A 13,356-nucleotide genomic window follows, 5' to 3' on the forward strand; every position below is an offset into this window, starting at 1 on the left:
ATCTTCTTTCATGATCTCAAATGTTTAATACTATATTTAAAGTAACCTTATTGTAAGCATCTATGTAAACCTATAAATAGAGGTATTTGGGATTATGTACTATACACTTAAAAAATATTTGATAAAATAAGAAAGTTCTCTCTTCCTTTCATACTCCTTTTGTCAATATTTTTATTTTATATTGTTATTTTGAGATTAGTTTCTTAACCAAAGGAAAATTGTAGCGCGAGAGAACTATTAGTGGATGTCGTTCAATGTCTCACAAGACAATATATAAAATACACTCTTTTTTCCTAGGCCTTACAATATTATCCCATAGTCCAAAATCCAAATAGACCTAAAAACCAAAGGTCTAAAAATGACCAAATCACCAAAAATACTCACACCTCAAACTGTTTTCATTATCCCCACCCCACTCCTTTGAGTCCTGTCCATACCAATATAAACCAGTAGTAGTAGAAATATAAACACAAACACAACCAGAAAACAAAGTAGGAGGAAGAAAAATGGCAGCAGAATCAGTGACAAGAATGTCATCTGCTGCTTCTTCACTCTGCAACTTTAATGGGTCTCAAAGACCGGTGCCCATTTCTAACCGGGTCAGCTCTTCTTCTCGGAGGAATCGTTGTGTTAAAGTACAGTCCCTTGCTTCTGAATTCCTTGGAAGCTTCAAACTGTGCTCTGTTTCGGCTTCTAGAAGCTCAAGATTAAGTCAAAAGCCCAAAAAGAATGGCTTTTCTGTCTTTGCTATGGCCGCCGCTGAAGGTATCAATTCTCATCCTTTTTTCATTTTTTCCACTCTTTCAATGTTATATACTTCAAATTTTTTTTGGGATTTTAAATGGAAATTTCAATTCTTTTTGTAGAGGTTCAACTGTGTTGATTTTTTTGTGTAATTTTAGATGGATAACTTGTAAATACAACTTTTTTTGGGGGTACCTAGTATAATAGTTGAGGTGCGCGAGAGCGCAGACACCACCATTATTAAAAAGAATAAAATGTCTAATTATGAATGAATGGATACAGAATAATTATATAGCTGACTCCTTTCAGTTTGAAATTGAGAATTAGTTGATTGATTGAATTTGAGAAATGAGATGGTTTTATGTTATGTGACTGCCTTAGACCTTAGTTACTGATTTGTATAATTTGAAACTTGATTAGGATTGAGAACATAATAAATTGGAGCGAATGGGCTCGAGAAAAGAAAGGTCATATTTGGGGAGAATAAAAGGGGTTTGGTTTGAGGATTGATGAACAAGAAGGAAAATGAAATAATTTAATTTTGGAATGTGGAACAGGAATCAAAGGTTGACTCTTTAGTCCGGATAACTGTAGAATGTAGTACTTAATTTTTGAAGGTGTCTACTTTGAGTTCCACATTGTGGAGTTTCTTGCTTAAAAGTTCAAACTCATGGTGAATAGTGATATCCTCTGTTTAGTGCATTTCAAGAAAAAATGTATTGAGAATTAAGAACTTGTTTTGATGTCAACTTCTTGATATGTTCTTTTTTCTATATAATCATGGTGTCCGGGCTAGCTTCCGTGCACCTTGACTAATTCCACGAGATACTTGCTACCTCCAACCAGCAACAAGATCACCTAGTGTTTTACCTCCATTGGGATTTGAACCTGAGACTCATGTTATGTTCTTTTTCCTAAAAAAACTTGATGATTGGAAATATTCAAGAAACTTCTTTTAGATTTATGGTTTATCAATCACGGTCTAAACAAACATCAAGTCTTAGGCGATGACCATATATTATAGGTTGATATTGACTCGTAAGTCTGCTGGTATAGATAGATGTTATACGGGACTTCTTTTTTGACTAGACAGTGTATTGGTAACTCAATCGCGGAACAGAAACTCATGTGCTGCCTCCTCTTTTTTTTCCTGCAGAGGGGAAGAGAACAGTTCCTTTGAAGGACTACCGAAATATAGGAATTATGGCTCATATAGATGCAGGGAAGACAACTACGACTGAACGTGTCCTTTACTATACTGGCAGAAACTATAAAATTGGTGAAGTGCATGAGGGAACAGCCACAATGGACTGGATGGAGCAAGAGCAAGAGAGGGGGATTACAATTACTTCTGCTGCTACTACCACGTTCTGGAACAAGCATCGTATCAACATAATTGATACTCCTGGTCATGTGGACTTCACTCTTGAAGTAGAGCGTGCCCTTAGGGTTTTGGATGGTGCCATATGCTTGTTTGACAGTGTTGCTGGAGTGGAACCTCAATCGGAAACTGTTTGGAGACAAGCTGATAAGTATGGAGTCCCAAGGATATGTTTTGTTAATAAGATGGATCGTCTCGGAGCAAATTTCTTCCGAACAAGAGACATGATAGTATCAAACTTGGGTGCTAAACCACTTGTAATTCAGATTCCAATTGGTGCAGAGGATAACTTCAAAGGATTAGTTGATCTTGTGAAGATGAAAGCTATTGTTTGGTCCGGAGAAGAATTAGGAGCAAAGTTTTCCTATGAGGATATTCCTGCTGACCTTCAAGAGCTGGCTGAGGAGTATAGGGCCCTGATGATTGAGACTGTAGTTGAATTGGACGATGATGCTATGGAGAACTACTTGGAAGGAGTTGAACCTGACGAGGAAACCATTAAAAAGTTGATCAGGAAGGGAACTATTGGTGGCAGTTTTGTCCCAGTCTTGTGTGGCTCAGCTTTCAAGAACAAGGGGGTTCAGCCGCTTCTTGATGCAGTTGTGGATTATTTGCCTTCTCCAGTTGACTTGCCAGCAATGCAAGGAACTGACCCTGACAACCCAGAAGTGACCATTGAGAGGGCCGCAAGTGATGATGAACCGTTTGCTGGTTTGGCATTTAAGATCATGAATGATCCTTTTGTGGGGTCTCTCACATTCGTCAGGGTATATTCAGGAAAGCTTAGTGCAGGATCATATGTTGTGAATGCAAACAAAGGCAGGAAGGAGAGAATTGGCAGACTTCTGGAAATGCATGCTAACAGCAGAGAGGATATAAAGACAGCGTTAACTGGTGATATCGTCGCTCTTGCTGGATTGAAAGATACAATTACAGGAGAGACATTGGCTGATCCCGATAAGCCTGTAGTGCTTGAACGCATGGATTTCCCAGATCCTGTTATAAAGGTTGCAATTGAACCCAAGACCAAAGCGGACATTGATAAGATGGCGACAGGCTTAATTAAACTGGCTCAAGAGGATCCATCTTTCCATTTTTCACGGGATGAGGAGATTAACCAGACAGTTATTGAGGGAATGGGAGAATTACATCTTGAGATCATTGTTGATCGACTCAAAAGGGAATTTAAGGTATCTATTTGGAAACCCCTACGCAACCCTGCAACACCACACCCCCCCCCCCCCCCAAAAAAAAAAAAAAAGAACTACTTTTTCTCCTATTATGATCAAGAAGAATTTCAATTTCAATTGCAATTGCTACTTTCACTATTACTCTTATTTTCTGCTGAAAGTGATATCTGATAAGAGAAAATTGTCTGGATATATGCAAAATTCTTGCTTATCAGACTCTCAAGCAGAAATTTATTACCTGGGATATTTGCAAAAAATGTCTCTCACATGGCTGAAAATATCTGATTTCTTACATTTATTAACTCAGTGTTGCTTACCCATTGACAGGTGGAAGCTAACGTTGGAGCTCCACAAGTAAACTACCGCGAGAGCATTTCCAGGATCTCAGAAGTGAAATACGTCCACAAGAAACAGTCTGGTGGGTCAGGACAGTTTGCCGATATCACAGTAAGGTTTGAACCCATGGAAACAGGTGGTGGATATGAATTCAAGAGTGAAATCAAGGGAGGTGCGGTGCCAAAAGAATATATTCCAGGTGTTATGAAGGGATTAGAAGAATGCATGAGTAATGGGGTGCTGGCTGGCTTTCCCGTTGTTGATGTTCGTGCAGTGCTAGTAGATGGCTCTTACCATGACGTGGATTCAAGTGTTTTGGCATTCCAGCTTGCTGCTAGGGGAGCTTTTAGGGAAGGGATGAGAAAAGCTGGTCCGCAATTGCTAGAACCGATAATGAAGGTTGAAGTAGTTACACCAGAAGAACATCTAGGAGATGTGATTGGCGACCTTAACTCAAGGAGAGGTCAGATCAACAGCTTTGGAGATAAACCTGGTGGTCTTAAGGTATGATTAGCGGACTCCTTTCATCTATCTGCTTGTTATATCTATGTTTTGCACTTCCAACTGCACCTTATTTTGAATGAGAATTGGAGATGCATAGTTTTAACACAGTAATCGAGCGTATCATAGTATATGAATTAAGTCAATTTAAAAGAAACAATCAGTGTTTCATCCATTCTGATTTATACGGCACTCTTTCCATTTTGAAGATTTGCAAGGTAGGTAGCTTTCTCTATCTTAAAAAAGGACCGCTTAGAGGAACTGTAACATGTCCTATTTTACCAGTATGAACAACAAACATAAGTTAAAAGTATGCATGTGATAAATTGCTGTTTCTCTGGAAAAATATATATGAATCCCTCTGATGGATCTAATTTGGTTGGTGCAGGTGGTTGATGCTTTGGTTCCATTAGCAGAGATGTTCAATTATGTTAGTACCTTGCGAGGAATGACAAAAGGCCGCGCGTCATATGTCATGCAATTAGCCAACTTTGATGTTGTTCCCCAACACATTCAAAACCAGCTTGCCAAAAAGGAGGAAACAGCAGCTGCTTAATCAGCCAGCTTCCAGATTTTGGATCCAAGAACTTAAAAATAGGTATTTACTCGACGAAGATGTTAAGGCGTGCACGATATTCTTTTTGTACCAGCATGAAAGACTGATGGAGAATAGTTGATATTGGTTATAGGTTTGAGCTTATAAACGATTTGTCTAATCTGGTCGAATTCTATAAGCTTAGTCTCTGAGGGGGGGGGGGGGAAAAAGAAGGAATGGCAACAGTGTAAATGCATTTAAGGTATATCTCATCCAAAGAAACTTCAATTGAGTATGTCCTGGTTGTGGGATTCAACTTACTATATGAACAGATTTTTGCCTGTAACAATTTAATGCTGTCTCGTTGGATCTTAGTGTAACATCTGATGGTTGAGTTGTTTAATTTACGTTTGTTTTTAAGTTGCTATCTCTTTATAATATAGAGTTCCAAAATAAGCAGAGTAGTCTAATGTTGTAACCCTAATAAGTAGGTTTATCATTTATGCACGAGGGCTTGTAGCTCCGTTAAAGTTTTTGCTGATTTACCTTTTGTTCAGGTCTCGTTATAGTAACATAGGCACCATTACCATAGAGTACTCTGATACGTTATAGAATTTATTCTAGTAATGGATTCAGCTAAGATAGAACTAATCAAGTTTAAATCATACATCTGCCTATATTGTCGTGCCAGTCAATGTAGATCTAAAATACAGGATATGCCATAGCATCAGTTTTCATCAAGCATTAACTTATCTCAGGACCAATTAGAGAGTCCTATTTTATAATCATTTTAATATCTCTAACAGGAAATATTGCCCTGAAATTCATGCAAACACATACTACAGATTTTTAATGTGATAAATTTTCGAAACGACATGATTTCGAGATACCTCCTTTTCCACTCCCTCCCTAAACTCAAGTCTGCATAAAAGAACTGAACCAACGCCTGAGAACAATTTAACGATGTACGTCGATTGTTGTTTTTTACAGTGTTAGAATTGTTTCTCTTTTGGTGGAGGAGACACCACTTAAGAATACTTGTTCTTTTTTGCAAAACCAAACAGTTACTCCAAACTATTTTAATTCTTAAAGCTGAAATTTTTCTATGACAATGTTCGATGTCAATATTTTTAACTTTTCTCTAATAATGTTCATTCTTAAATATTTTTTCTACACGCTCTTTTAAACCATCTTAAAAGCAGAGTCACCGCACTCCTACGAATTGAGCAGATCACTCCAGTGTCGGAGAGCTAGCAGCATTACTTGTAGTACAACAATCAGGAGGACATAAAAATGCCAACAAGATGCAAATTTTAACAGTTGCCACAGAAGAAAAACGGGAAACCAAAACATTGTGCGACCTTACACCCTCAAAAGAGTAAAAGGAGTTCTATGAACGATTCCCTTGAATACACGAACGACAACAAATAATGGATAGCCATGCCCTATTTCTCTTGTGAATTGTGAATGTTTCTCTACTTATTTAACTTGGACAATTCCTGCATTAATCAACTTTTGGATCTTGTTCATCACAAGAGGGTTCTTCATATGATCCTGCGCAGCTTTTGGGTTCTCTTGAAAGTCAGTTAGCACCTGCTCCAAAATACAACATTCACACCCAAATGCAGTTAGTTACAAATGTAGAAGTTACATAGTGTCATTGGTATGACAAGTCAAAATAGTACTCTCGACGACCAAATATTACCTGTCTCATTACTGGGTCTGTAAGGATGTTCTGAATTTCTGGATCCTGCATTCCCTTGGCCTGTTCAAAGAATCAGATGTATGAGTGTTACCATTACTCCCGTTACTTCTGCCCGGAGCAAGATAAGAGTACAGTGCAAAGAAATGATACCTGTCTCTCTTTGAGTTCCTCTGGAGTTAGATCTCCACGGCTTCCCCTGTTTATTTGCTCCACACATCTGCAAAAAGACAGTAGTTCAAGTTGCAAGCGAAAACCATAAAACTGACAAAACCACCTCACTTCTACATCGATGGTCATGTTGTCTTGAATAAACAAGATACAGCAAATTTCAGAGGAGGAAGAAGAAGAACCAGTAAAGTCAAATACAGATCACACCCCAAAGGAAACCAACTTTAGGAATCATGATCACTCTCAAAACCTCAGAAGAAAGCAACTGATGAGATACAAGAACATAAAAAGAAATATCTAATCACCTCTTCACACCATCTAGCAGTTCCTGATTCTGAGGATCATGCTTCAATCCTTCCTGGTAAGTTTCCATAGCTTTTTCGTACTCTTTCATGAAGAATTGAACAGCACCTTTCCTGGTGTAGCCCTTTACAAATGTTGGATCAAGCTCAATGCACTTCTCAGCATCCTTGAGCCCCTCAGGCAATGCAGCTAACTTCGTGTAGCAAGCAGCCCGGTTGCTATATGCCTAACAAAAAAAAAGGGATTCAGCCCTTAATGAAGGACTGAGAAAAGTCCTCGAGTCTAAAAAGGTGACAGAAGAGATGAATACCCTCGGGTCTTTAGGATTCCTCTTTATGGATTCAGTGTAATGCTTAACCGCCTCGGGATATTTCATCTCTTTGAAGAACTGGTTTCCTGCAACATAGTGAAGAAAGTTAGACCCATAAGAGTAAAACAACTCAGACAGCATTAGGAAGAAAATACCTTTCTCACGCTCTTCGTCTGCTATTTGCGGATTGAAATACTCTTGCTGCTCTAATTCCTTTCTCGCCTTCTCAGCATCATTGAGTTTCTTCAGAGTATCCGGGTTGCGATGTTCAGTCAGGGCTTTCTGGAAAACCTCAATTGCAACTTCAAAATCCTTTGAACTTTTTGCCATCTTTGCCAAGGCAGTTCCCTTTCGAGTCAGAGCCCTTGCAATCATTTTAAAGTCTGACCTTAGCTCTCTCCCCCTTTCAACAGCTTGGTCACAATCTTTGATGCAATCCTCATACTGAAATCATGGCAAAGAATTATGGGGTTTTCTTTTAAAAAAGGACAAAAAGGAGAAACAGACTGGGAGGCAAGGGGGATAGAAACCCAAAACTCAGCACCATGTCTATTTCTCTAACGATTCAGCATCTCATGCAGTTCCCAGAAAAGTCAAGGATACATAGGTGCAGTAAGCTAGCCAAAGATTCAAAACCAAATGATTGCTTGGGATCTCCAACTCAGCACCATGTCTATTTCTCTAACGATTCAGCATCTCATGCAGTTCCCAGAAAAGTCAAGGATACATAGGTGCAGTAAGCTAGCCAAAGATTCAAAACCAAATGATTGCTTGGGATCTCCAACTCAGCACCATGTCTATTTCTCTAACGATTCAGCATCTCATGCAGTTCCCAGAAAAGTCAAGGATACATAGGTGCAGTAAGCTAGCCAAAGATTCAAAACCAAATGATTGCTTGGGTCAAGTTGGTGATTAATTAGAAAAGGGAGTGATGAACTCGCAAACCTTTACCCATGAACTCAAGAATCTTGCTGGTCCTAGTTGGAGATCAACTAACAAAGGATGTGGATGACTCGTGATCTAAGACAAATGCCACCTGCTCATCTAATAGATTGGAATAGCCATTTCACATAGTGAAAACTCTTCATTAGGTATTATGCCCTCCTATAATTAGGAAAGGACGACTCAAATGGGCAATTCTACTGCAGCAGGTAAAACCACAGACACGCACGCAACCCCCCCCCCCCCAAAAAAAAAAAACCCAGACCAAAAAAGAAAGGAGAAGAAAGAATAGGTGAAAAAAGATCAGTGACCTGCTTCTGGATATAAAGATTAGACCGAATGATTGGAAATACTATTACAGCATTCAGCAAGACTGTACTAACAGCCAAGCCAAATAACCAAAAAATTTAACACCTTGAGAAGGGTAATCACCCAAATACATGAACTCTTCTACACAGAACAGTATGTCCAGCATTATAAATCCACCAATAAGACAAACTCCTATTCCCTGATATAATCACAGCATTCCCATATACCACGTTTGTTATATTGAAACCCAATTACAACCTTAGTAATATTGAAAAAAATCCTCCATCACAAGGTGTTACAGCACTACCAGATGGCCTTTTACCTATGAGAAAAGTGAAATCCTTCTGTGGCATCACGTATGCCTGATAATGAACTCAGAATTCCTTCAAATATGTCATCTTAGTAGACAATGCATAAAAACAGACATACAACCATAATCAGATAAAAGAAGACACAAGTAGTGACAAAGGTGCTCCATTCCTTGGTTCCAATTTATATTGACACTCTTTCCACATCTGGACGTTCCAAAATGTTGCTATCCAATTTCTATAGTAATATTTACAATTGAAATTCCTAAAAGTAACAAAATTCCTTTTTTAATCACTGTCAAGATGCACATGGATTATCCTACCATTCCCGCACCCTCCTACCAATGTCATCGGGTGCCTCTAACCACCAAGACTTACTAAGATGGGGAGAATTCAAACTTTATCTCCCATATTCTTCAGTTCAATTGTGTCACTACACTAAATTTAATATCTTTCAACCCTTTGTCTCCCATAATCTTCATTCAATTGCACTTACTAGGCTAACTCTAGGATTGCAACTTTTTAAAAATTATAACTTTGATACTGAACCATAAAATTTAATATCTTTTTAACTTTACTACTATTATTACACTACATATAACTCAAAACAACATTAAGGAATGTGGATAATACCTTTCCCATCTCCAAGTAGACAGCAGCACGGTTAGTAATGAATGAAATATCCTCATCATCAAGCTCAATAGCCTTGCTATAATGCTGAATTGCAGTCTCGAAATCCTTCTTCTTGTAAGCCGCATTACCCGCTTCCTTCTCCTTCTGTGCCTTTGCTTTCCTCTCTTTAATCTCCTTCTCCTCCTCACCCACTTCCATTGGCTCGGGCTCCGGTTCGGGCTCGGGCCGCTTCTTCTCCTCCTCCGCAGGCCTCTTCCTCTCCGGCGAAGGTTCCGGCATCTCAGCATCCTCCTCCTCCGGCATCCTCGTCGACAATTTCATACCTAATAAAACCCCAAGTGCTTGCATTACCCTTTGATCCTTCAAATAAAGGTTCAGATTACTCGGATTCTTTTGAATATCTTTCATCATGTTAACAAAATCGGGCTGGTTCAAGTAAGCCCGTGTACTTGAGTCGGCAGTCAACTTAGCCCACATCTCGGGTCCAGAAAACGCATCACCGAAAGGGTTTGCAGAACTAGCCGGGCCACGAGATCGGGCCTGAGCTGCCTGAGCATCAGAAAGGCCAGATTTTAAGGCCTCGTTATTTGGATCAATTTCAAGGCCCTTCTTGTAAGCAGAAACGGCTTCGTCGTAATGGTGAAGACCTAAGTGTGCCGCGCCAAGACGAGAGTAGCCTTTAGCCCAGTCGGATTTTAGGTCAACTGTTTTTTGAGCATCGGATAAAGCGTCGGAATATTTTCCGATGGATGCGTAAGCAGCAGATCGGTTGGAGTAAAGAACGTGATTAGTTGGTGAAAGATTGATGGCTTCAGTGAAGTGGGTAATAGCGTCGGTGAAATTGCCGGCGGAGAAGGCGGCGTTGCCCTTGGCCTTAGCTTCGTCGGCCATAGTTGATTTTATGGGAAGTTTCTGGAAGAATAAGCGAAGAGTGTAGTGAATAGAGGAAGAAGATTGCGGGTTGGGGGATTTCTTAAAGAGGGGGAGGGGGAGGGGGAGGGGAGGGGAGGGGGAGGGTTGTGTGGTAGTGGCGACTGGAGGGTTCTAGGGTGTCGTTGAGTTTCTAGAAAGTTCGATGACGATTGCTGCTATTATTGGAAATCTAGGGTTATGTTATTAGCTTTAAAGGAAACAGTGTGGAAAATTTGGCAAAGAGCGTTTTATTTTTCTTTTCCCTTTTAGAATTGGGTGTCCCAAATTAATTTTGGTTCGTCTCAGTTAAATCCTAATGTGGGAATCCTAACGTGAGGTTGAGTAATTGATATGAAAAAAGTAGAGTAATTGAAATCTTTTACTTGAATATCCTCAAATCACAAATTCAACTGAATTTTTGTAAAGTGAATTGCAAAGTTCATTCTCAATTTCATAAATTAACATCAATTGTAAGTGAAAATAGCGTTGATTCGTACCCACATTGTTTCGAGAGGAATAAAAAAGAATAGCATGCTTATTAATGGGGAAAAAAAGGAATAGAACAGAAATTGAAGCGCAATGTTACGAATTTAGCAGCATAATTGTCGAAGAGGGGAATAATTTTGGTCACTAATTTGCCATGCCTTATTAGGTTGTAACTTTATATGGACACATATATTCCCTGTACCTTAGCATAATGGTTTCATCCCTATGTTCTGTATTTATTTTATGTATGATACGTCTAGAGAACAAGTACAAAAGTTATGATTACTGTCACTACATTGGCCTCTTCAACTTCCAGCAAATATGCGGAAAATTGGCGCCTGAACTTCTAAATGTGGAGACATCTAGAGCTATGGATGTTGCCTCAAATTGGTACTCCATATAATATGTTTGCTATGGTTTCAAGAAGATCTAGATAAGGGCTCTTTAAACAAGAAGTTGTGTACCCAGTAGTTCTGTTTACCCCCAAAATTACGGTAACAATTAAATTTGTACGCGATTTAAAAATATATAATTTAATTTAATACGAACAATTAAGAATAAAAGATAAATGAATTAAGGACGAAATAAATGATCAAACCAATCGCAATGTAATGATCAAGCCTGATCTCAGATTTGAACAGTGGAACTCGTCCTCGATTGGACCCTCGGTACAAGCTCGGGCGCGAGTGAATAAAAGAACAAAAGAGTAATGCCTTGAATAATAGCTAGAAGACAAAAGTAAACTTTTATTGCTTTGAATTGCATGTTACAATGTGTCGGACTAAAGAAAACTTTCCCTTTACATAGTAGGAGAATTTCAGTCCTACTACAGGTCCTAAAAAGGTAAAAAAAAAAAATCCGGTAATTGTTGATCCATAATTGATACTGAACAGGATTCGCACTGTAATATCTGGTTGAGGGCGAATATTACGGCCCCCTATCCGTCATGCGTAACCGTTCCCCCCGACTTCCAAGGTCCAGAAGTTATACTCGATCCGGATACATTGTTTTACCATGTCAGATCTTAGATACATCGTTCATTCCTCTCGGGTCTCGATATAAGGGGTTTCTGACCTCGATTATAATCACGTCGATCCGTGCTTCCCCTTCGTTCTCTCATCGAGGAATCGAGAAAAATTTTGCCCCCTATTTTACCCGTACACTGATAGTCCCCTCGTTTTCCGAAGTTGATTTATCGAAGCAATGGGAAGCGATAAATTAACCCCGGTACTTCCTTCTAAGTTACAATCGAGTTGACGGGTCTGTGAAACTTCCCATCAGTCGCGTCGTTCTGACTTCGGACACGTGTCAGCCACCGGTTGATTGTGTCACGACCCAAAATTCACTAGTTGTGAAGGCACCTAATCCAACCCGTTATGTAAGCCAACTATACTGTCCAATTCCAATAATATTCAATTAGGCAATTTATCAAAAGAAATTATTAGAATCTTATAGTTTTCCCAAGGACTAGTAGTACAAATCATGAGCTTCTAAGAATAGAGTTTACAAAGTTGATATTAAGAAAATATATCTTCTGTTTGAAAAGTACATAAATAGAGTTTTATAAATCTAAGGCTACCATGAACAAGAGGCAGCTACAACAGGAACACATGTACATCTTCAACTCCATCTCTCATCGAACACAGCAACCTCAACAGCCAACATCTGCACGCAATGCGCGGAAGTGTAGTATCAGTACAACCGACCCCATGTACTAGTAAGTAACAAACCTATCCTTAGGTTGAAAGTAGTGACGAGCTGGAACAAAGGTCGGGTCCAACACCAATAGCCAACAACAGTTCATAATAACGTAAAGCAAGTAATAAAAGAAATAACTTGGAATTCAAGAATGCTCAAGTTATTCATAATTTTTAAAAAATAGTTCCACTTTTCAAGTGTGTCAGTGAAAACCCAAATCATTTACCGAAATCGTCCAAAACTTTTGAGTAAGTTTGAAAACTGTGTTTTCCCCCAAAAATCCTTTCGAAGATACATAAGATGTTTCATTTTTCAGATAGCATGAGGAAAGTACATTTTTATGCCTACATGTTAAGATACAGGTAAAATCATGAATGTCATCAAAACCGGCAGCAAAAGAAAATGCATCTCTATGCATGTATCTCAAGTACGCATGTCAAATGCAATGCCTCTCAGTGATGAACTCATGTACTCACACTCTTAGAGTACTCAACCTCACTGTCTCGCATTATCTCTTACCGTGCTCAATACTCAGCACACTCAATCACTTGCACTGTACAGTACTCGTTGCGGCGTGCAACCCGATCCATATACATATAGCCATAAGCTGCGGTGTGCAGCCCGATCCCATAATATATAAATAGCCATAAAGCTCGTTGCAGTGTGCAACCCGATCCATATACATACATCCCTCAGGCTCGTTGCGACATACAACCCGATCCATATACATACAGCCCTCAGGCTCGTTACGGCATACAACCCGATCCAGCCCGATCCAATAAAATATAATCAATATAACATGATGCGGCGTGCAGCCCGATCTCATAACTGTCACTCATAATCAGGCTCTCAGCCTCACTCAGTCCTCAATATCTCCAGTCTCACTCATGGGCTC

The 13,356-nt window shown here is 39.3% G+C and overlaps 2 protein-coding genes across 2 annotated transcripts; one reads left to right on the top strand and one right to left on the bottom strand.

The window, feature by feature from the left end:
• The first annotated feature begins 339 nt into the window (after positions 1-339).
• On the top strand, positions 340-5,107 carry LOC107772698 (elongation factor G-2, chloroplastic-like). Its single transcript, XM_075243468.1, has 4 exons — positions 340-765; positions 1,901-3,315; positions 3,643-4,155; positions 4,541-5,107. Exons 1-4 carry the CDS (start codon positions 507-509, stop codon positions 4,706-4,708), a joined length of 2,355 nt encoding a protein of 784 aa, XP_075099569.1. The 5' UTR covers positions 340-506; the 3' UTR covers positions 4,709-5,107.
• An 874-nt stretch (positions 5,108-5,981) lies between these two features.
• Positions 5,982-10,568, bottom strand: LOC107764535 (hsp70-Hsp90 organizing protein 3-like). Its single transcript, XM_075243516.1, has 7 exons — positions 9,366-10,568; positions 7,329-7,617; positions 7,174-7,259; positions 6,866-7,089; positions 6,543-6,609; positions 6,393-6,452; positions 5,982-6,280 (listed from the first exon to the last, which is right to left on the bottom strand). Exons 1-7 carry the CDS (start codon positions 10,254-10,256, stop codon positions 6,167-6,169), a joined length of 1,731 nt encoding a protein of 576 aa, XP_075099617.1. The 5' UTR covers positions 10,257-10,568; the 3' UTR covers positions 5,982-6,166.
• Positions 10,569-13,356: the final 2,788 nt, after the last annotated feature.

Source organism: Nicotiana tabacum, chromosome 1 (genome assembly GCF_000715075.1).
Source record: "Nicotiana tabacum cultivar K326 chromosome 1, ASM71507v2, whole genome shotgun sequence".
Taxonomy (NCBI): Eukaryota; Viridiplantae; Streptophyta; class Magnoliopsida; order Solanales; family Solanaceae; genus Nicotiana; species Nicotiana tabacum.